This window comes from Cucurbita pepo, chromosome LG14 (genome assembly GCF_002806865.2).
Source record: "Cucurbita pepo subsp. pepo cultivar mu-cu-16 chromosome LG14, ASM280686v2, whole genome shotgun sequence".
NCBI classification, from domain to species: domain Eukaryota; kingdom Viridiplantae; phylum Streptophyta; class Magnoliopsida; order Cucurbitales; family Cucurbitaceae; genus Cucurbita; species Cucurbita pepo.
In genome coordinates this window covers 598,073-621,501 of record NC_036651.1, presented here as the reverse complement: position 1 = coordinate 621,501, position 23,429 = coordinate 598,073, and the positions used below count along the sequence as shown (strand labels likewise).

At 38.9% G+C, this 23,429-nt stretch overlaps 5 protein-coding genes and 2 pseudogenes across 12 annotated transcripts; 2 read left to right on the top strand and 5 right to left on the bottom strand.

Annotated features, from left to right (window-relative positions):
• Positions 1-419: 419 nt before the first annotated feature.
• Positions 420-1,661, bottom strand: LOC111810350 (annotated as a pseudogene).
• On the top strand, positions 754-5,558 carry LOC111810118 (ADP-ribosylation factor-related protein 1-like). Of its 3 annotated transcripts, none has more exons than XM_023696697.1 (8): positions 754-1,571; positions 3,819-3,998; positions 4,089-4,229; positions 4,326-4,434; positions 4,559-4,620; positions 4,814-4,917; positions 5,067-5,175; positions 5,303-5,552. In XM_023696697.1, the coding sequence occupies exons 2-7, from the start codon at positions 3,906-3,908 to the stop codon at positions 5,173-5,175; spliced, it is 618 nt and encodes a 205-aa protein (XP_023552465.1). In that variant the 5' UTR covers positions 754-1,571; positions 3,819-3,905; the 3' UTR covers positions 5,303-5,552. The 3 variants fall into 3 exon arrangements, with proteins under 3 accessions (XP_023552465.1, XP_023552464.1, XP_023552466.1); XM_023696696.1 differs by lacking the exon at positions 754-1,571 and adding an exon at positions 2,012-2,829; XM_023696698.1 differs by lacking the exon at positions 754-1,571 and adding an exon at positions 2,529-2,829 and having other exon boundaries at positions 5,067-5,149; positions 5,303-5,558.
• Positions 1,735-2,919, bottom strand: LOC111810349 (annotated as a pseudogene).
• Positions 5,559-5,771: 213 nt separating the features above from the next.
• On the bottom strand, positions 5,772-9,930 carry LOC111810117 (methyl-CpG-binding domain-containing protein 13-like). Of its 3 annotated transcripts, XM_023696694.1 has the most exons (7): positions 9,452-9,930; positions 8,750-8,878; positions 8,550-8,645; positions 8,166-8,318; positions 7,684-7,855; positions 7,189-7,264; positions 5,772-7,052 (listed from the first exon to the last, which is right to left on the bottom strand). In XM_023696694.1, exons 1-7 carry the CDS (start codon positions 9,533-9,535, stop codon positions 6,071-6,073), a joined length of 1,692 nt encoding a protein of 563 aa, XP_023552462.1. In that variant the 5' UTR covers positions 9,536-9,930; the 3' UTR covers positions 5,772-6,070. The 3 variants fall into 3 exon arrangements, with proteins under 3 accessions (XP_023552462.1, XP_023552461.1, XP_023552463.1); XM_023696693.1 differs by lacking the exon at positions 7,189-7,264 and having other exon boundaries at positions 5,772-7,128; positions 9,452-9,929; XM_023696695.1 differs by lacking the exon at positions 7,189-7,264 and having other exon boundaries at positions 5,772-7,128; positions 8,750-8,858; positions 9,452-9,540.
• Positions 9,931-10,797: 867 nt separating this feature from the next.
• LOC111810348 (DNA mismatch repair protein MSH3) lies at positions 10,798-17,162 on the bottom strand. Its single transcript, XM_023697060.1, is given in 12 exon segments — positions 10,798-11,082; positions 11,176-11,646; positions 11,751-11,900; positions 12,144-12,215; positions 12,424-12,684; positions 12,849-12,980; positions 13,202-13,466; positions 14,068-14,312; positions 14,392-14,490; positions 14,717-14,881; positions 15,020-15,214; positions 16,413-17,162. Coding segments are annotated over 12 exon segments (3,090 nt in total).
• Positions 17,163-17,168: 6 nt separating this feature from the next.
• LOC111810347 (O-glucosyltransferase rumi homolog) lies at positions 17,169-18,679 on the bottom strand. The gene is made up of 5 exons (XM_023697059.1): positions 18,348-18,679; positions 18,089-18,281; positions 17,954-18,018; positions 17,660-17,873; positions 17,169-17,516 (listed from the first exon to the last, which is right to left on the bottom strand). The coding sequence occupies exons 1-5, from the start codon at positions 18,662-18,664 to the stop codon at positions 17,169-17,171; spliced, it is 1,137 nt and encodes a 378-aa protein (XP_023552827.1). The 5' UTR covers positions 18,665-18,679.
• A 2,113-nt stretch (positions 18,680-20,792) lies between these two features.
• LOC111809985 (pentatricopeptide repeat-containing protein At1g55630-like) lies at positions 20,793-23,402 on the top strand. Of its 4 annotated transcripts, XM_023696501.1 has the most exons (4): positions 20,793-21,410; positions 22,076-22,141; positions 22,247-22,470; positions 22,549-23,402. In XM_023696501.1, the coding sequence occupies exons 1-4, from the start codon at positions 21,021-21,023 to the stop codon at positions 23,324-23,326; spliced, it is 1,458 nt and encodes a 485-aa protein (XP_023552269.1). In that variant the 5' UTR covers positions 20,793-21,020; the 3' UTR covers positions 23,327-23,402. The 4 variants fall into 4 exon arrangements, with proteins under 4 accessions (XP_023552269.1, XP_023552267.1, XP_023552266.1 ...); XM_023696499.1 differs by lacking the exons at positions 22,076-22,141; positions 22,247-22,470 and having other exon boundaries at positions 20,793-21,645; positions 22,494-23,402; XM_023696498.1 differs by lacking the exons at positions 22,076-22,141; positions 22,247-22,470 and having other exon boundaries at positions 20,793-21,670; positions 22,519-23,402.
• Positions 23,403-23,429: the final 27 nt, after the last annotated feature.

The window sequence follows — 23,429 nt, the reverse complement described above, 5'->3', positions numbered from 1 at the left end:
AATTGTAACTTGTATTGTATTTATATATATATATATATATAGCAAATTATATATATATTAATTATATATTTAAATAGTAATATTTAACTTTAAAATAAATATATATTTAAATAATTAAATTAAAAAATAAAATATATAGTAAAGATTATTAGAAGATTAATTTTGTTTAATATAGATAAGTTTAAAATATAAACGTAAAGAATTATTCTATTTTAGCTTATGCATTAATCAATGATGGATAAAGCAAGCTTTTAAGGAGTGGTTGACAATTGAATTTCAAACAAACATTAATTTAGGATGCTAATCCTATTATAGTCAAACTATTTACTTTTGGACTCGTAAAATCCACCCAATTATCAGTCTCCACGTGTATGGATTTGAGTTGTCATTTTGTTATCCACAATCGGATTATCTCCAAAATTATACTAATAATTAGCCTTTTCATTCACTTAGCTTTAAAACACTTTATAACTAAATAGATCTTTATATAAAATTAAAATTGAATCTGATCCATCCATTCATTCCAGACTGGTGTTGCGTGATCGGACGGTCTCGGGGCTTTCTCCCAACGCCTCACCCTGTTGATATACCACCATTTCAAACAAAACAAACAGAGCTCCTTCATACGAACATCCCATCGGAAGCAGAGGCCGCCATTTCACCGCCGCCGTCGTCGATTCCTCATCGTCCGCCATGCTCTGCGCCGGAACGTAGAAAATCACATCGGCGTGATTAACACAGGAGCCGCTCTCCGGCTAGACAGTCAAGCAAAACTCTATCGCCGTTGGATCTGGCATCGGAGAAAATCGCATCGACGGTCGAAAATCCGTATACAGGAGGTCAGGAGCTGAAATTGGCGGCGCGTTCATGTCGAAGACCTGGTGCGACGAGAGGCCGAAATGAGCTAGCCGTATACAGAGGGCTTGGAGCATTAGGCCTTCACGGCCGACACCGTAGAGGAACACCCGGGCCTTCCGGGCGGCGCGTGAGGTCGCGTGAGGTCGCTTGATGGTGACTCTCTCGGTTGCAACTCATCGTCTTTAAACTAACGAAATTAAGGGGTTTTAGCTCTATGTGATGTGCTTCTGGTGCAGTCGTTTTGAATTATCCTGTGGTATCATGCCACGTGTGATTAGTATTAATAATATATTTAATATGCAGCATAAGGTATATTATGTAAGTAATACTAAAATAATCATATTCTTTACTTTATGTTATAAAAAATGTGACATATTGTTGATCGTTTAAAATTGTAATTAATTTTAGCTCAAGTAAAAAGTTATAAGTTTCGAATTATATTTATTTATTTAGAAATAAGGAATCAAACGACATACCCTATGGCCAAATTGGCGGGGGCAATATCGGTATTGGGAGAAGAGAACGTTGCTTTGCAATTGCGGCAATCGGGAGAAATCGAGACAGAGCGTCCTCTAGAAGGGTAGTTCTATAATTCTTGGACGGAAAAACAGAGCTCCGGTTATTTTCAGGCGGTGAGAGCTCGTATTTGCTGCACTGGAAGGGGAAGGCCGTACACTAGCGGCAGTTCTTTCAGTAATCCTTTCATTCCAAGAGTATGAATCCGACTTCCTATCTGTTTTATCGATCCGAATTTGTAATGGGTTAATTCCTCTTATTGCCTGATCTGATCCATTTACTGCCATGCTTTAGCTTTCGATCGCCGAAATTCAACTGCGCNTTTTCATTCACTTAGCTTTAAAACACTTTATAACTAAATAGATCTTTATATAAAATTAAAATTGAATCTGATCCATCCATTCATTCCAGACTGGTGTTGCGTGATCGGACGGTCTCGGGGCTTTCTCCCAACGCCTCACCCTGTTGATATACCACCATTTCAAACAAAACAAACAGAGCTCCTTCATACGAACATCCCATCGGAAGCAGAGGCCGCCATTTCACCGCCGCCGTCGTCGATTCCTCATCGTCCGCCATGCTCTGCGCCGGAACGTAGAAAATCACATCGGCGTGATTAACACAGGAGCCGCTCTCCGGCTAGACAGTCAAGCAAAACTCTATCGCCGTTGGATCTGGCATCGGAGAAAATCGCATCGACGGTCGAAAATCCGTATACAGGAGGTCAGGAGCTGAAATTGGCGGCGCGTTCATGTCGAAGACCTGGTGCGACGAGAGGCCGAAATGAGCTAGCCGTATACAGAGGGCTTGGAGCATTAGGCCTTCACGGCCGACACCGTAGAGGAACACCCGGGCCTTCCGGGCGGCGCGTGAGGTCGCGTGAGGTCGCTTGATGGTGACTCTCTCGGTTGCAACTCATCGTCTTTAAACTAACGAAATTAAGGGGTTTTAGCTCTATGTGATGTGCTTCTGGTGCAGTCGTTTTGAATTATCCTGTGGTATCATGCCACGTGTGATTAGTATTAATAATATATTTAATATGCAGCATAAGGTATATTATGTAAGTAATACTAAAATAATCATATTCTTTACTTTATGTTATAAAAAATGTGACATATTGTTGATCGTTTAAAATTGTAATTAATTTTAGCTCAAGTAAAAAGTTATAAGTTTCGAATTATATTTATTTATTTAGAAATAAGGAATCAAACGACATACCCTATGGCCAAATTGGCGGGGGCAATATCGGTATTGGGAGAAGAGAACGTTGCTTTGCAATTGCGGCAATCGGGAGAAATCGAGACAGAGCGTCCTCTAGAAGGGTAGTTCTATAATTCTTGGACGGAAAAACAGAGCTCCGGTTATTTTCAGGCGGTGAGAGCTCGTATTTGCTGCACTGGAAGGGGAAGGCCGTACACTAGCGGCAGTTCTTTCAGTAATCCTTTCATTCCAAGAGTATGAATCCGACTTCCTATCTGTTTTATCGATCCGAATTTGTAATGGGTTAATTCCTCTTATTGCCTGATCTGATCCATTTACTGCCATGCTTTAGCTTTCGATCGCCGAAATTCAACTGCGCGTTCTTCCATTTCCAATTTTTTTCATGATGGAATTCTCCCGCGTCCCGTAATTGTTTTTGGCGCTCGATGTTTGATCTTTACTATTCGAGTAACAAAGCATCTCGTATGAAGTTGATTTTGATTCTTAGCACATGCTTTTTGCTCCTCATTTCCATCCTTGGTAGAACATATGGTTCACCATTTGGAATATGTTGCTCGATTGTTTACTTTCAGCTCGCGGATCCGAATTTCGGTAAACTATATGCTGATTATCGCCCTTGAAAATATTTCTCCGGCTCGTAGATGCGATGTTACGGATCACTATTAAGAACCCCTTTCTGATTTTGTATTCAAGTATGGAGTTTTCAGTGGGAATGTTATGCATCAGAATTTGATGGTGCAAGGGAGTCTAGTATTCTATTTTCTCTTTTCCATTACAAACACATTTCAATGGNGGAGCCGCTCTCCGGCTAGACAGTCAAGCAAAACTCTATCGCCGTTGGATCTGGCATCGGAGAAAATCGCATCGACGGTCGAAAATCCGTATACAGGAGGTCAGGAGCTGAAATTGGCGGCGCGTTCATGTCGAAGACCTGGTGCGACGAGAGGCCGAAATGAGCTAGCCGTATACAGAGGGCTTGGAGCATTAGGCCTTCACGGCCGACACCNTAGGCTTGAATACTATTTCATATCTGAACTTTCATCGACTTTGCAAAACCTTTCGTAGATTGCTTGAATTTCTAAGCTTTATTTTGAATTCTCATGGAACCAGACTTACATTTTGAGAAAACAATCTGGTAAACTGATAGGTTGAAAATCTAAGTGGGGCTATGTTTTATTTGATTTACTTTGCTATTCATTTCTATCCTGTTTCTGGAGTTGCAGAATAAATTGGCCAAAGGAGGTTTGAAGTTATGAAGTTTGGCCCCAAGAGTTAAGAGAAACTAATATCCGAGCAACTGAAAAGATACAATGTTCTCTTTATTTTATGGCCTCTGGAAGTACATATTTAGTAAGACAGAGTTTCATGTTCTCATCCTAGGAATTGACAAGGCGGGGAAAACAGTAATCCTCTTCCCTCTTGACTCATTGAGCTTAGTTATTTCCTCATATTTTTCCATCCACCATTCTAGGCTTACTAACTTTTTGCTGCAGACTTTGCTTGAGAAGTTGAAGTCCTTATTCTCGAACTTAGAAGGTCTCTCCCCCGATCGGATTGTGCCAACCGTTGGACTCAATATTGGGCGGCTCGAGGTGTTGAATGCAAAACTTGTCTTCTGGGATCTGGGAGGTCAGGTATGTATAATGAGCAAAGGTCTTGTTATATAAAATCATGTATGTATATGTTATTTATCTTAGTTCATCTTTTTCATCGTTTGAAATTATTCGCAGCCTGGCCTTCGGTCTATTTGGGAAAAATATTATGAAGAGGCACATGCTGTGATCTATGTAATTGATGCTGCTTGTCCATCAAAATTCGAAGATTCCAAATCTGCAATGGGTAGGTGATGATATAGGATGGCCATACGTTAATTATGTTGGTAGCTGCAGGGTTCTACTGCTGCAGGAACTACCTAAACTTGATGAATATGATGCATTGATATTGTTTTGGATTTCTTTCCTAGAGAAAGTTCTTCGACACGAGGATTTGCAAGGAGCTCCACTTTTGGTTTTCGCAAACAAGCAGGTCAGAACCACTTCCTTTTCTTCACACCTCTTTCCTAGAAAAGGAAAACTATATAGAATGAAACTATGAACAATTCATTCATATACTGGAATATTAGTACTTTCTTCTCAAGATCAAATTTCTTGTCATATTTTTGCATTTTCTTCTTTACATTTGATTTGGAGCTGTCGTATCATTGAATGCATGGATGCAGGATCTTCCTGAAGCTGTATCAGCCGAAGAACTTTCTCGTTATCTTGATCTTAAAAAACTGGATGAAAGAGTCTGCATGTTTGAAGCTGTTTCTGGCTATGATGGGTACGTGTATATAGCCAGTTTGTATCCATTCAAGTACTTGAAAATTGGTCTTTTGTTAGCCACTTTATGCCTGTTTTTCATCCATTAAATTATCTTTTCCCACAGAAAAGCTGTTAGAAAATTGAAACTCTTCATTCTTTTGATCACAGGATGGGGATAAAGGAAAGTGTTGAATGGTTGGTGGATATAATGGAAAGAAGTAAGAGAACCGAAATATTGAGAGCTCGAGCAGGTGGGGCTGCTCTCAATTCTGCTTAGGTCGAATTTGAAACATTCTACATTCTTAAACTGCGTAGAACTTAGAAAATCAAGCTGAAACACTTCAATATTAGAGCCTATTGACTTTTGGTACTTACTGTGGTGAATGTTTATCTCTCATTGACAGGTGTTAGAGGCCCCTAATTCGTTTTACATCCTCCTGTCAGAGAGCGTCAGCACAATCTGGCTTCCTGTTATCTACCTTTACTGCAAAATGAAACATAATCTTGATTCAAGAGCTAGTTGGTAGCTTTAGAATTCCCACTGAAACTGTGAGTGTTTTCATAGGCATTCTTGGTTGATGACCATATTATTTCATACAAGTGGTCTGAATTTTGTCATCATTAAGTCTTATAAAGTTGTTACATTTTGAAGCTGGTAGTATTTGTTATTGTGAATGGATTGAAAAATGAACATCATCGGACTTGAGCTCTGCTCGAAGTATCCATTAAAAAAGCGCTGCATACTTAACGAGATCGAACAACAACTTAACCATATTAAGGTCTACTACTGACGGTAACTTAAAACCAAATCAAAATCAAGTTCTGTGTGGAGATATCACACAAGCACATTACGTTGCCCAGGAGGCNCAACCAAATCAAAATCAAGTTGTGTGTGGAGATATCACACAAGCACATTACGTTGCCCAGGAGGCAAGGTACAAAACTTAAGCAAAAGAGGGTTGGCTGACCAAAACTAGCAAAACAAGAAAAAAAGAAAGTTTATCTTTTCTATGCAGCCAACCGAAACTATACAAGTTATAAAGTTGGTATTAGCCTTTGAAAGTGTTGCTTTCTTGTTGGTGCAAACCAGTTCCACAGCTTCAGAAGTTGGTCTTAAGAGATGCCTCCAGTGCTTGAATAACCTGCCCCTTCTGGCTAACACAGTCTTGTAACTAATACGAACCAACATGATTCGAGGCATTTGCGTTAGTTCCTTCGGTTTTTGAGGGGGCAAATTGGTGAAAGTAATCCTCAATATCTGGATTGTTAACAAGTGGGATCTCACCAGTAAGAGTTTTAATAGCAAATTCTATACAAGGGTCTGCCCATATTTCCCCAACTGGCAACTTCAGAGTCGAGTCTAGCTTTTCAACAATGTTGTTATTTTCGACTTTCCCAACTCGAGTAACAGGAAGTTCTGGAGATGGCAACTTCTCATTAAGCTTGTTTTCTGATTCCAAGTTTCTCCTCTCATTTGGAGTAAAGGCCACGAAAGGCCGATCGATATTGTTTGGCATCAGTGATGCTTCTGAGCTTATGGATGCGTCAAAAACGTCTCCAGTAAGCGTTTTAACTGCAAATGCAATGCAAGGATCAGTCAGTAAGTCCTCCATAGGCAGTTTAAGAAGAGGGCCTTGTTTTTTCACATCAGCCTTATCATCGCTTTCCACCTGCCCTACATGCTTTTCCAGAACGTCCTCTGAAGGCAGAAAGGAATTGCATTTCGGCTGCTGCTGCTGCTCATATGCATCTTCAGATTTCATCTTCTTAACCTTCTGAGGCAGAATGGACAAGTCAACAGCAGAATGTTCTTTTCTACTTGAATCTAGATTTGTGTCAATTTTAGGAGAGTCAATTATGCTCTTTGTTTCATGCTTGACATCAGGCTTTTCAGGACATTGAGATGGCCACTTAGTTGTACTGGCTACTTGCTTATCAGACTCTTCACATGCAACCGAACACGCTCGGCGATCAGTTTTAGCTTCAAGCACTGGCTCAGCTTGGAGCCCTGCAAGTCGCTTTGAAGCACGGCATCGCAAGTTTATGTCTTTACTTTTCCTTTGTCTCTTTCTACTCTCAATCTTCGTTGCCCCATTCTCACTAGTGCACTTGTGTTGGATGGATTTATCAGGAGTTGACACAAATTCGGAAAAAGTATTCTTTCCTTCTGATTGCTCACGTCCTTTTGCCTCTTCGGGAGTTGAGCAGTGCAACTTAGCGCCTATCCTCCCTGCAGTAGTTTCTAAATTCACATTAGATACAGAATCTTCAAAAATGAAAACCCTTCTANTTATTCTTTCCTTCTGATTGCTCACGTCCTTTTGCCTCTTCAGGAGTTGTGCAGTGCAACTTAGCGCCTATCCTCCCTGCAGTAGTTTCTAAATTCACATTAGATACAGAATCTTCAAAAATGAAAACCCTTCTAAGCACTGTACATGTGTTCTACATAAACAATTTTTCGAAGCAATCAATATACTTTTACAGCATTTCATAACAGCAACTGGAATCTTTAGCTTCATTGTTCAAAATGCATGAACTCCCACTCTACCTACTTAACGCACATATTATAAGTGATGGAGAAATGACAAAATGGGGTGTCTATCAAACTATGTCANTTTTACAGCATTCCATAACAGCAACTGGAATCTTTAGCTTCATTGTTCAAAATGCATGAACTCCCACTCTACCTACTTACTTAACGCACATATTATAACTGATGGAGAAATGACAAAATGGGGTGTCTATCAAACTGTGTCACACTAAAGCTGCATGTTCAGAACAATACCGTGAGTTAAATTAGGTTTCAAAAAGGCCATTCTTTCTCCAACACTTGCAGCCTTTGGAAAAATAGCTTCATCATCTGCTATTTCACTCGGTTCCGGTGAGTTGTCGCTCCATATAATCTGTCTCTTTGCTTTGCCAATCGCTAGCATCTCTTTCTTGGAGACAGCAGGTGACTAAGAGAAAAAGAAAGAATAATCAAACTTAGGTTCAAAACAGATCTTCTTGCATTTTGGGTTTAAAAGCAAGAAAATATCCAAACTGTTTCAGAAACCTTAAAAATCTCAAGTCGGTCTAATCCTCGAAAGATTGAGAGACCTTACAGTAGTGTCAAACAGCCATAGCTCTGAGATTTCAGATTGCCAAGTAGCTAGAAAAGTATTCATGGGTTTCATTGATTCGGAATCCATGATAACAGGCCAAAATTTATGTACATATTTTAAAAGAGACGAATTCACCCAAAATTCAGCCATTTAGAACACTTACAGAGATATCATCGTGCTGAAACTCAATGTTGCTGTTGCTGTTGCTCTGGCTCCTTGATTTATAAGCTAATCGGCTCACCTTTCCACTTGTTAGATACCGATGTACATCCCTCAACGAGCGAAGCGCATTTCCATTTACAGGATTAATGTAAAACTGCAAATACAAGTTTCATTTGTTAATATTCATGCTGTTTAGCATGTCACCAACTTTTGGGTACTAAATATAAGGATGAGACAAAGTGCAAAGTTAGAGAGCATATCCAAAATCCAAACGGCACGACAAATCAAAACTANAATCGAAACTACGTAAAGGAAATAGATGATCAATTACTGAATCTCTTCNCGACAAATCAAAACTACGTAAAGGAAATAGATGATCAATTACTGAATCTCTTCTTATTCTGTTAGCAGTCCTCGTTACTCTGATTTCTCTGATCCATCCAGGAGGTAACCCTTTTGCTATAGTCTTCTTAACTTCCACCTAGATTGCTTGAATAATACAAGTTTTTAAAGAAAAATCAATAAGGGATTAAAAAAACAAAGAAGAAGAAGAAGAAAGAGTTGAGGGTAGATTTCTTGACAGACATTGTTCTCTGGTTGCTCCACGGTTCTGCTCTCTTCAGATTCAGGATGACTGATTGCAGCAGTTTTGAGGTATCTAAACACCTCTGCCCTAGAATTAAATCTCATTTGACTTGAGGGTTCAAAATAATACTGCAACATTAGAATTAGTCTCAAAGATCCAACTAATTTACTTATCTTGAAATGAAAAAAACAGAACAGAATTGGCTACCATCAGATTTGTGATCTTTATTCAGACTTACTTTTCATATGAACATCCAAATAGTAGTAGAATTCATGGTTATCAAACAAATATTTGAATACCAAAAGCAAATAACTAGAAGACATTAAAATAGGAAGAGGCATGTTATGTTGTTGAGTCATTAATGGAAGTTGCACTAAGATTACAAGCTGTAGTTGCCTCTTCTGAAGGAAAAATGATACCATAGTTTGCTGCTTCACGCAAGCCTAAACAGAAAGGGCCTAAAATGGGATGAACTAGTTCATTCAAAATGCAGATAGAACCTTGGCCAAGGATTATATGGAAGCATCATAACCAAAGGAGCAAGAAGAAGGTAAGCCATTTACTCAGATCAGTAAGAATCTATACAAGTTGAAATCAAAAGCTAGTTGTAACAGCAATGTGGAACATAAAAGTCACAAAGTCAGATAAAGATCTATGAAATGCAAGTAAAAATCACAGGAGAAAGAAAATGAAAACAGTACCTTATCCTTCTTGCCACTCTTCCTCACTTTGACCTTCACAGTCCAGCCGGGTGGTAGCCAGTTTTCTGAATTCTGGTTCATCATTCAGCCAGATACTCGGACTTTCCGGTGAAACCCAGTTGCCAATCTCAATAACCCTTTCTCTTTTCTCTCTTCCGGCTCGCCAAGTTCCTGATTTCAGAGTCAAATTCCCTCAAGGGGATATAAAAATGGAGGATTCCGACAAAATATTCTTCCAAACCACGTGTTCTGAGAAACCCCCCCCCGCGAGGCATATAAACGTGTCAGACCCCCATGTATTATCCTCTAGAACTCTCCCCCTTCAAAATTTTCTACGACCCACTTCTCTGGATCTTTCGATTGGTACATTGGACCCATTTGCAAGTTTAAAACGCAGCTCGATTCAAATGTACCACCGTGCAAAGTGGACGACTACGATAACTTTTTGCGAGTGAAGCAGAGGATTGAAACCGCAAGAGGTTCCTGGAACGTCTACTGCAACGGGAGAGTAAAAGGGTGCAGTATCAATGTACCAAACATATATATTTTTTGGGAATATCGAAGCTTCAGTTAATCTCAACAACGGAGGTACGAATTCTAAGATGAGATTCGAAAAAAGAGCGGGCTGCTTGGTTATCTGCAAACTGTAAGGTAGGACACCCCCTCGCCCCCTTTTTGTTTTCTCTGTCAAAAAGTCAAAGAAAATGCATAATTTGTTTTGGGTATCAAACTTCAAACTAGTTACAAAACTTTTTATCCCCGAAGCCCCTTTTTTTGACCACTGCCAGTCAGTACTCGATATTCTTTTTGCTTAGTAAATTATATTTCAGTGCTCCACATGCTTACTGTTTCTGTATCTGTTATCTTGAAGATCATTACTATTATTAAATCATGTTCTCATCAGGATGGACGTTTTAGTTCAGATTCAGATGTGATGCTTTTGGGTGGTAGGAGAGGACATAGGGGTATCTGCCTTGGTAAATGTGGTATTAGAGCATGCTCTGTTTCTATTCAGTTGGTTTAGATTTCAAAATAATGTACTCATATTGTGCCCTTTGTAAAGCAGTAGGAGATAGTAGTGCTGTCCTACAAAGATTTGCATCTGAGGAGGCTGTCTTTTGCGAAGAAGGGAAAATTCTGTACACAAAATACTAATAAGATGAAATAAGACTGAACTAATGCTCTTCCAGAGAGATTTTCCTCCCACTGCTCACCCAAAAAACTCATTTATTCATCACTCCAAGTTGAGTGATTTCATTCACCTGCCATTTAGCGTTAAAACAAAAGAAGTAAGCAAGACAAGACAGTGGTACAACAGAGAAGTAATGGAGGTTAAATGACTGTTTTTACCTTCCTAACAAGTCCATGGCCATGCTTCTAGCTTGGGAAAATTGAAGGAAACGTTTCCCCATATCATCAGGAGAACATATTGTAGCTTTCAAGAACAGAAAGAATTCCTCATAAGCATCAATTCTATCTTCAAGGAAGCACTCGGAGCTTTCCAATTCCAATCCCTTGCCTGATGCTTTTTGTAAATGTATTTCTCTGGTTTTGCGTTGTGCTCTTCTGGTTACTATTTCTTCTAACCATACCCCCATTTCTGTGGCTCGTGCAATACATGATAAAGGTATCTAAAAAACATAACAAAGCCAAAAAGAACTACGGTCACAACAAGTACAGGGCGTTTCGAATTAGGAGCAGGATAGGTGGATAATTAAAGTTACCTGTGCAAGTTGGGCAACCTTGAAACCAAAACTGCTCTCCGCAATTCCAGGAACGAGCTTATATAGGTAAATCACATCCTGAGAGGATTTTGGGACTGAGAAGCTTGGCGTTTTGTGTGAAGTCAGATATGAGACATGGTATACCCCTGCAGATACTGGGAATTCCTTTGTAATATCAGCAACTTTAGGGTAATGGGTAACGAAGAGGACCAAACATTTCTTGTGGTGGAGAAGATTTTGCAAAGCTGCATATGCAATGGCCACGCCGTCGTGAGTGCTTGTTCCTCTCCCAAGCTCGTCAATTATGACCAAGGAACGTGATGTGGAATGATGGAGTATATGTGAAGTCTCAGTCATTTCTTCTAAGAAGGTGCTTCTACCTTGTTGAATACTGTCAGAAGCACCCATTCGAGTGTATATACCGTCCAGGACGTGAAGCTTCGCGGAGAATGCTGGTACATAGGAACCGACCTACATCGATCAGAAAAAACATTTGCAGTGCAAACTTGAAAGAAATGGGTATACATGTCTGTGTCTGATATGGTTTCAGATAAAAGTGGATCAGTTTAATTTACCTGAGCCATTAGAGCAATGAGAGCAACTTGTCGAATATAGCAACTTTTTCCCCCCATGTTTGGTCCTGTTACAATTTGACAATGCTCTCCATTCACGTCCAAATTCGTGTCATTCGGGACAAAATTGCCTTGTAATGTACTCTCCAAAACCTGCTTTGTCATATGTTGTAGACGTATAAAAACCACGAAACAAAAGTTGTCTATGATCTCTAGATGTTAAGCTTCATGCAAGAAAATGCAAATTCCAACATCTATAATGGTATTTCAACCATATTCAATGCATCATCCCAAAAATATGGAACCCAAAAAGTCATCCTTTACTTGCACAGAAAGATAGACAAGAAGTTTATTTAGTTGAATGAGTAGAGAACATTGTTAAGCAAAAAGTTGTACCGGATGGCGTCCAGAACATATAACTATCTGAGCAGGTTCATCATCATGTACAAACTCTGGACGAACATAGTTCTGTATGAATTTAAGTTACAAGGAATTACAGCTTAACATCATATTATGAAAATTGAAGTAGCTTTTCTACGTTAAAATTTTACCTTATGTCTTGAGAGAATAGCTAACGAATAGAGACAGTCAATGGAAGCCAGTNTAAGTTAAAAGGAATTACAGCTTAACATCATATTATGAAAATTGAAGTAGCTTTTCTACATTAAAATTTTACCTTATGTCTTGAGAGAATAGCTAACGAATAGAGACAGTCAATGGAAGCCAGTGCTTGAACAGCAGATTGAAACTCTGCATAATATCTGCTGAATCCACTTAGAAAGCCATCCCAAGCATCCCGAGATGCTACCATGAGCTCCTCATTTGCCAATGATAGCTCGTCTAAGGCAGCCAGTACTTCCGGTGGGTGATATCTTATAGTTTTCTTTGTACTATTGATCTTCACCCAATTAGAGGGTACCTTTACATCTAAGGCCAACTGTACAANGGTACTATTGACCTTAACCCAATTAGAGGGTACCTTTACATCTAAGGCCAACTGTACAAAAGAAATTAAGAACGAAATCAACAAAAATCATTTTAAGCATTCCTACCAGTCCCAATTCTTTATATTATATTACAAGTTAGTTTAAAATGAACAACCTCAATCAAATGCGTAGTTCCAGACACACTAATGAACTCCAACTTCCGCATTCCAAGCTGCTTACGGTATACGGTGATCAGAGAATCCAATTTCTCTCTTGCAGATTGAGCCTCCTTCCGAGCTCTAGCAACCTAGAAAAGACTATACTAGAATATAAAAGAGGATAAAGAAAGCAGAATGCATTGGAGCACAACAGCAAAGAANCCAGCAAGGATTAAGACAATGACTGTAGACAGTGAAACATTTTGAGTCGAACACGTACATACCGTCGGAAATTGGTCATTATTGATGATCATTAGGTTAGGAAGGTCNTTGTAGACAGTGAAACATTTTGAGTCGAACACGTACATACCTTCGGAAATTGGTCATTATTGATGATCATTAGGTTAGGAAGGTCCCCTTGATCTGCAGCTTCTTTGCTGATCGTTGACAAAAGTTTTGCAGCAATGCTAATCAAACCAGAGGAGGAAGCAGATAAAATCAGCTTTCTTAGGAGCTTGGAGCCAATCATACTTTCACTGGAATAATTGTCATCCTCTTCATCAATGTGAAACTGCTGAAGCTGTTTCCCCGCATATAAAATAGCTTGAATAACTGCAATGAACNCTTCTTAAGAGCTTGGAGCCAATCATACTTTCACTGGAATAATTGTCATCCNTTTCTTAGGAGCTTGGAGCCAATCATACTTTCACTGGAATAATTGTCATCCTCTTCATCAATGTGAAACTGCTGAAGCTGTTTCCCCGCATATAAAATAGCTTGAATAACTGCAATGAACTGCATCATACATTATTAGGAAACTGTCCATGTGCAATATAGAAGAAGCAAATCAATAGGTATTGTATAATAAGTGTAAATAATCCACTAAAACTCTTCAGACCAGTAGTTACGGCAAATCGAAAACTCAGGCCAGAGACCGAAATATCGGAACCATCATCCTTTTGAGGCAAGCAAAATATAAGAAAAGTTTCGATTTCTTAAGAACCCACCTATCCCACAAATCCTCCTATCCCTGCACTGGAAGAGGGGAAAAAAGATGGCAATAGATATACTCTAAGCCGTCTATAGAAGTGCCATTAGATTGAAGCTACCATATAACAGCTGAGCAGAATGGACAAAAAGGCTTATCAGCTGTGTCACAATGTCATTACATTTATATGTAAATTTGCTCTTATTTCGGGCATATGAAAGATAAAAGTAACTCTCAGTACCTCTGACGGGGCTGCAGTTCGGTGAAAGATTCGTGTTATTCCACGCTGAATATCTGGTGCCCTTCCCAAGGTTGTTAACACTGAAGAAAGTATATAATTCAATTCTGGTTCAATGACCATTACATCAGAATCTTCTTCATCTGACTCTCTGATATTTTGAGATACTTTTGAAGATACCATAGCTGCAGCAATCTCAGAAACGGCCTCTTGACGAGCAATTATCATGTCTCTTTCACATAAAGGATGTGTTATCTGTAATATAAATTATAAATTTTAGAAGCGAAAATATGAAAAACTAAAAGCATGAAAGACAACATAATATGATACATGCCCATTGGCGAAGAAGCCTCGAACCGAATATTGTAAGAGTGTGATTCATGCACTGTAATAGAGAGCCAGTTTCAGAACCGTCATCATTATTCTTCAAAACCTAAGAAATAGGCATATTTCTACCGTGAGTAAAACAAACGACGCCTGAGCAGGTAAATGAGAATAGCCATCAATAATACAAACTAAATTCAAATCTGAAAGATCAAAAGTATTAGCACTGAAAACTAAGTTCAAATCATATGCCCAAAAGTAAGTATATTTAACAATACTGGCTTTGATAAATTTCGATGTAAAGGTAAGTGCAGTATATTTATATAGGAAATTACCTCAAGTTGTGTGAGTGTATTGCCTGAGAGGGTCATCTCCATTTTGCATGAGAATGGCCTAAAAGAAGATCCCAAGGACACAATTCTTTCTAAACCAAATTGCTTTAAGTAACGAATGGTCAAGGCCAATGCTTGAAGAGCTAAATTTGGCATGTTCATTATTTCCTTCAAATTCAACATAAAATATCTCATAAGAAATGAGGTGAATAGCAATTCAGTTATTACAACACATAATCTAGAAAATTCATTTTTTTCATGAAGATAAAGCAAGTTGGGATGCTAGGAAAATCCCTAACAGCGTACCTTAATTGCTATGCGATCACTTTTTCGTCCAGCCAACATTGTATCAGGGTCGTGATGATCAGCTGCTAAGTTGTCTTTGTCAATGTTTTCATACAAAGACATCACTTCAGCAAGTGCACTGCCATCTTTAAAGCAATCTCGTGAAACATGCTCCACACGGACATTTGAAGCAGGTCCAGCATAACCTAGTAATAACTGGTCACAAACGATCGCTGTCAGAAATAATTGAAAGTTGCTGTATATTAAGGAACAGAAACTAACAACCAAGAAAATGAGGGAAGTACCTAACTATAAGTCAAGAAATAAACATAAGAAAGCATCCTTCATACTGAGTCCATTAAAGTAATTTTGTAATTATTTTTTAATAGCAATAGGAAAAACCGAAAAAGTAAGGTCCTAGCTACTACATGATGCTGCAGTATGGATGACTAAGCGTCCTAGTTGATAGAAGAATGTNCAACATAAGAAAGCATTCTTCATACTGAGTCCATTAAAGTAATTTTGTAATTATTTTTTAATAGCAATAGGAAAAACCGAAAAAGTAAGGTCCTAGCTACTACATGATGCTGCAGTATGGATGACTAAGCGTCCTAGTTGATAGAAGAATGTACAAGTTACTCCAAAGGATCAAGCTCGAGAAAATTATCGGTTCAAACTAAAATTCAAGTTGTAGACATCATATATTTACAGCATCTTTTTCATTGTAAAAATTGGCACTCATCCTAACAGAAACTTCAATTACCCTACCACACAATCATGAGGCATACAAACTACACAATCGGTACAGCAAGCAACAGCATTCAATGCTACAGTAAACGAAAGGCTTCCTACTCGATCGAACACCTAGCNCCAAGTTACTCCAAAGGATCAAGCTCGAGGAAATTATCGGTTCAAACTAAAATTCAAGTTGTAGACATCATATATTTACAGCATCTTTTTCATTGTAAAAATTGGCACTCATCCTAACAGAAACTTCAATTACCCTACCACACAATCATGAGGCATACAAACTACACAATCGGTACAGCAAGCAACAGCATTCAATNTATTGTAAAAATTGACACTCAACCTAACAGAAACTTCAATTACCCTACCACACAATCATGAGGCATACAAACTACACAATCGGTACAGCAAGCAACAGCATTCAATGCTACAGTAAACGAAAGGCTTCCTACTCGATCGAACACCTAGCAAAGCAGAACAAAAACGTACGATTGCCCAAAAGTTAAACAAAATAGACAAAAAGGAAGAAAGATTATAAACAGTTCTTTCTCNCGTACGGTTGCCCAAAAGTTAAATAAAATAGACAAAAAGGAAGAAAGATTATAAACAGTTCTTTCTCATCTCGTCCTTGACACATTATGTGTGTAACTACAGTTATAATTTATACCTTCTCTGTTGCCTTTGATATGGGATCCCCAAGAAGAAGCTCTGCAGGAGACAAGCTCAAGAGCATTGCCTCAAGCCCACTTCTCATGAAGTTATCATCATATTCCCTATAAATAACATCCCCAGTTGATATCTCCATGGCAACCATCCCAATTTTCACATCAACCCCATATTCGATTCTACGGTCCAAATTATCCATCAACATGCTCTTTTCAACTACACAGAACAAGTAATTACTCTCTCCCCCACATCCCTCCTCAGCTCCCCCTAAATTCTGGACTGCCTCCAATGTTGCTTTAGTATACAAAGCCGATAGTCCCCTGCAAAAGGGGCCTAACTTATTCGACCCATGAGCCTTCATCGCAGCGGTTTCAGTTTGCTTGACAACACCCACCTTATACCCTGCACTAACCAGCCTCCTCACATGCACATTCAATCTAAACGTGGGTATACTCGCAGTCATAAAATTACGATCCAAATGGGCATAAATACCCAAAACACGAGCTGCTATTTCAGCATCTTGGCCAAAAAATCTGTACCTGTAACCAACCTCCACCATGAGAAGAACATCAGGGTACCTCTTCTTAAGGTCCACAACTTGTAGCTCCAAAGGGGTGTATTTGGCAACACCGCCCGTTGGGGCTTTGGGGTTTTGATTAGAAGATTCAAAGGAGTTTTCAATGGGTTCAAGGAACTTCTCGAGGAATCTTTTGTGAAGTGAAATATTGGATATGGTAACATACTCGTACATGTAATCTCATTTATAGGACATATTTTTCTCCCACGTTTCGACTTGTTTGATTGGAGTCTCTTTTCTGATTCGAATATTGTCGAGATCGGTTGGGCTAAAGGGCGGAAGCAAAGAGCAAGGGCTTGAAAAGGAAGGACGTTTTACGAGAGTATCGATCATAAACTTGGTGGCTAAGTTTTGGGCAGGGCAAGCCAATTCCTCCAAGCAGAGTTCAGTAGCATTTGGTGGGATGGTTGGCTTGAAGGCTAAGAGTTTGGAGTATTCATTTAGACTGTGAAACATGTAGTCATACACCTTCTCCATCCTTAGCTGCTCCTCGATAAACTTGCTCGCTGCCTTCCCAATTGCCCGTGCCTAACAAGTCACGAAGATCGTAAGTTTTTATAGACAAAACGAGTTTTTGGTTAATTTAGATACACTATTTTTTTTATAAATTCAAAAGTGTAAAATTGTCAGCTACATTGTTACGATCTCTCTAGAGATTTAAGCATCTATACCTTTTGTTGGTGGGTATTGCCCCAATCGACGGCAAACTTGATAGAGTTGCACATGTCACCGTCATCTTTGATTGGCCAATAGTGATGCATTGGCACTAAACTTCTAGTGAAGAAATCATAGTAATACGGCTTTACCATCAATGTCACTGAATCACAAGCAAGAATGTATTTAAGACTTACCGACCAACCAACCCCCTCCACGTATATTTTATACCTACAAAGCAACTTTCATATCATTTTATACCCATAAAACATCGGTAAAAAAAAAAAAAAAAAACAAGTGTCAAAATTTACCTATGAATACATTGGTCAGCTAGATTGGAGTTTTTGAATCGTTGTTCCTGTTCTTTATCCCAATCCTACAAATCCATTATTATTCATCAAAATTAAGGTATAATAATGAAACCGTTGATATTGGAACGTAGAAACCTGCATGAACACACGAGCCTTCCAATCGTGCTCACGAGAGAGATTGCATTCCAGAAGTTTGTATCGAACCATAGAAACTTTAATATTCCCCTTCCAATAAGCATAAGCTTCTCTATTTGACCATTTTGTCCTTTTGTTGCCTTGTTTTAGATCTTCCATCAGGGGTACCCATGGCTTTATATTTATCTCAGGCCTATAATTTAAAATATATAAATCCACATCAGCTATAAAATTTAAATATTTATTTATTGATATTTACCATCCCCAGAAGGACCAATCAGGAAAAACTATGTCCAACGTGTCATCATCTCCGCAGTATCGGAACAAAGGAGGTGGGGCCGTCGAATTGGGCCCGGGCCCAATATAGTCACCAATGAAAATGTTGGGCCGGTCCTCGCAATTGAACATGAGGTCTAAATCGGGAATTTTACCAGGGTACAACCGTAACAACTGTAGGATCCCCCACAGCGTAAACTTATCCCTACTTTGATACGCATCCATAAATTTCTCCACGTAAGCCCTACCGTCGATTATCACCAGCCGGAAACCCGCCTTTGGCCGCCCGCTCTCCACCATCTCCCTCGTGATCCCCGTTCGCGTCCACGGCCTTAGATCCTCGTGAATCCAACGGAAGTATTCCGGACACGTGTCGAAGTTTTGACGGTCTCGATCTCCTTCTTCATTCACAATTACAGAACTCCTCGTACGGCACTTCTCGGTCCATGAAAATGCCGTACAATTTACAGATGGCAATTGAACTTCACTCCGGTGAGGGTAAATATGTAATTCCGCATCCCTCCCATTGGGCGTCGGCTAATAAAATCAACCGACACATCGTATAAAAATCATGGTATTTTAATAATAAATAATGATATTAATAAGAAAAACTTACGACATGACGAAGAAGACGTGAAGAGATTATGAGAAAAGCAGCGATAGAGATCGAAACGGAAACGGAAAAAATGGCGAAACGGAGTTGAGCTACAGGCTTTCTAACCGTGCCACACATTAAATTAAATAATGAAGCAAAGAATTTAAACCAAAATTTTTATTGTTGTTATATGCATAATGTTTTTGAAATTTATACACGAATGGGGCGGTCACTATTTAGAAATATCCTCGCAATTCAATAACCTACTGTATTAGAATTGGAGGCCGGATGTTCCTGGACCATAACAAGATTTTAAGTAATTACCTAAAATAAAAATACATTTTCAACAAATTAAGTTACAAATTTGTACTAAAGTTTAAAGTAATTATTTAAGATTTATAGGACATTTCATCAAAATTATTTTATAGTAATATGATGTAATAGCATTATTAGATAATAGCCATTTAACCACTAAATTGAATTTTTTAAGTCAACGGACTACTTCATAAATTAAATCATTCAAATGTTGGAAATGGTACAATATAGAGATTAAAATCCCATGTTTTTCAACGACTATAATGTCCGAATCGTTCGCTGCATGCCACGTGTCCAGAGTACTTCCGTTGGATCCACGAGGACTTACGACCGTGGGCTGGAACGGGAATAACAAAGTCCATGTTGGAGGAGGCCCAAAAGAAGGCCCATTTTAGGCTTGTGGTCGTGGGGGAAAGGCCTACGTGGAGACAATGTTACGCTGTGGGGAATTGTACAGTTGTTACAGGAGTACCCAGGAAAATTGCCCGATCTTGATCTCATGCTTAGCTGTAATGACCGGCCAGAGATCTATCAAAAGGATTTCAGTGGGCCCGACAAGCCACCTCCTCCTCCGTTGTTTCGCTACAGCGGAGATGATGCCACGTGGGACGTTGGGTTTCCTGATGGGTCCTTATGTGGTTGGTAAGTTTAGATAGGTTAAAACTAATTGAATTAATATTAATTTATTAGTAGGCCTGAAATCAACATAAAGTCATGGGTACGTATGAAGATGTCAAAGAAGGTAACAAGACGCTCGAGTAGTTGAAGAGAGAACCATATGCTTATTGGAAGGGAAATGTAGCAGTGACTTACCTGAGGAGAGGTCTTCTAAAATGCAACGTCACTCATAATCACGATTAGAATGTTCGTTGTAATAAATAAACTATGAATTTGCTATCTATTTATAAGGAAATTAAGAAAATAAATAGAAGCTCAATTAAAATTATTTTATAATATTATTCCGTTATTTATATATTTAGCATGCTTAGCATAATCTACATTATTTAACATTAAACCATGCCAATATGAAATTGTTTTAATATTTTAAGGGTTTTTTCCTTTGTATATTTACATTTATATATAAGACGCTAATAATTATCTTTCTTTTTAGTTTAATTCGAATATTTTTTTTTTAGTATATATATTATGTTAGTAAGATAAAGATAACCTTCCATTTTGTTTTACATTTATTCAAATATTTTTATAAATAAATTTATGTACGACATGTCGAACGGTGGGAAGTGAGGCGATCTGGGTGGAGAAACGACAATCGACGGCTCTCGAGAGTTGCTTTGTGTTTCAGGTCATGTTGCCCTAGCAACTCTTCTCCTGTTTCACTCTCTCCTCCACTCTATCTGAAGAAAGAAATTCGATCTTGTTTTGAAGCCTCAACTTCGAAGATCTCTACAAAATCGCAAAATCTCAGATAAGTCTTTAATCGAACTTCAATTTTTTTTAATGTTACACCGACATTCAAGAGGCAGATTAGATTATCTTTCAAATGAGACTTTNATTTTTTTAATGTTACACTGACATTCAAGAGGCAGATTAGATTATCTTTCAAATGAGACTTTTCTGTTGGATTCGTAACCTATTGGAAGATTGGGGGTGTTCATGTTAATGGATGCCTCCCAACTGTGGAAAACAAATGCTTCGGCGCTTTTCCACTTGGTCGTTTTTGCTCTGTTATTCGATTACTTGTTTTCCTCAAGTATTGTGAGTCTTTAGCGATAATGGGTATCAATCATGAACTCCTTATCGCTTGTGAGTTCGCGGATAGTCTGCAGATTGTTTTCGACTTCTTTTATTGTGCGTCGAACAATCTGTAATCGGAGCTTTGGTGGTGATGATCGATTTGAGTTTGTTGTGGAACCCAATAAGAAGAGGTTGGAGGGATCGGAGTTTGGTTACTTTACTGATGAAAATTCGGATTCCTGTGAGATTGGGAGTCGTAGAGGGGATGATCTGTCAATGAGAAGGGGTTTTCTAGAGGGTGCGAAAATTGGTGCTGAAAAAGTTATTGAGATTCTCAAACAGGACGGTCCTGGATTTGACACATTATTGGCTTTGGATGAACTGCAACTACAGGTCTCAGGGGTTCTTGTTAGGGAAGTTCTGAAGGGGATTTTGAGAAGTATAAATGTTCTAAACAAAACTCAATGTGCAAAATTGGGGTACAAGTTCTTCGTGTGGTCCAGTAAGGTCGAGAATTATCGACACACTGCGAGCTCGTATCATATGGTCATGAAAATATTTGCTGAATGTGAGGAGTTCAAGGCTATGTGGAGGTTACTTGATGAGATGACTGAGAAAGGGTACCCTGTGACTGCAAGGACTTTTATGATATTGATATGTACCTGTGGTGATGCAGGCTTGGCTAGGAAAGTTGTCGAGAGGTTTATCAAATCAAAAACATTCAATTTTAGGCCGTTTAAACACTCTTATAATGCGATTCTTCATGGACTACTTGTGATAAAACAGTACAAGTTGATTGAGTGGGTGTATCAGCAAATGCTGCTTGATGGTCACAGCTCAGACATTCTTACATATAATGTGGTGTTGTATGCAAGGTGCAAATTGGGGAAATTGGATCAGTTTCACAGATTGCTTGATGAAATGGCTAGAAATGGGTTTTCTCCTGATTATCATACTTATAACATTCTTCTTTTTGTTCTTGGCAAGGGAGACAAACCTCTTGCAGCTCTAAATCTTTTGAACCACATGAGGGAAGTGGGTTTTGATCCGAGCATTCTTCATTTCACGACGCTTATCGATGGACTTAGTCGGGCTGGAAATTTGGNGTAAATGTTCTAAACAAAACTCAATGTGCAAAATCGGGGTACAAGTTCTTCGTGTGGTCCGGTAAGGTCGAGAATTATCGACACACTGCGAGCTCGTATCATATNATAAATGTTCTAAACAAAACTCAATGTGCAAAATTGGGGTACAAGTTCTTCGTGTGGTCCAGTAAGGTCGAGAATTATCGACACACTGCGAGCTCGTATCATATGGTCATGAAAATATTTGCTGAATGTGAGGAGTTCAAGGCTATGTGGAGGTTACTTGATGAGATGACTGAGAAAGGGTACCCTGTGACTGCAAGGACTTTTATGATATTGATATGTACCTGTGGTGATGCAGGCTTGGCTAGGAAAGTTGTCGAGAGGTTTATCAAATCAAAAACATTCAATTTTAGGCCGTTTANTTGTGGTGATGCAGGCTTGGCTAGGAAAGTTGTTGAGAGGTTTATCAAATCAAAAACATTCAATTTTAGGCCGTTTAAACACTCTTATAATGCGATTCTTCATGGACTACTTGTGATAAAACAGTACAAGTTGATTGAGTGGGTGTATCAGCAAATGCTGCTTGATGGTCACAGCTCAGACATTCTTACATATAATGTGGTGTTGTATGCAAGGTGCAAATTGGGGAAATTGGATCAGTTTCACAGATTGCTTGATGAAATGGCTAGAAATGGGTTTTCTCCTGATTATCATACTTATAACATTCTTCTTTTTGTTCTTGGCAAGGGAGACAAACCTCTTGCAGCTCTAAATCTTTTGAACCACATGAGGGAAGTGGGTTTTGATCCGAGCATTCTTCATTTCACGACGCTTATCGATGGACTTAGTCGGGCTGGAAATTTGGATGCTTGCAAATATTTCTTTGATGAACTGGGAAACAAGGGGTGCATTCCTGATGTTGCTTGCTACACTGTGATGATCACAACCTACACAGTGGCTGGGGAGCATGAGAAAGCTAAGGAGCTTTTTGATGAGATGGTCATGAAGGGTCAGCTCCCTAATGTATTGACGTACAACTCCATGATTCGGGGTTTTTGTATGGCGGGTAAGTTCGATGAGGCTTACTCGATGCTGGCTGAAATGGAAACCCGTGGTTGCAGACCAAATTTTGTTGTATATAGTACCCTTGTAAGCTATTTGCGAAATGCTGGAAAGCTTTCTGAGGCTCATAAAGTTATAACGCGCATGGTGGAGAAGGGGCAATACGCCCATTTAGTGACGAAATTCAGGGGATATAGGAGATGCTAGATCATTAGGAAGAACTTTTGTAATTGAAGATTATTAGTTAATAAGCAAATGAGAAATTCAAGTGCCAGTTTGTCCAGTCCTTATGCTTCTTTTACATTGATTC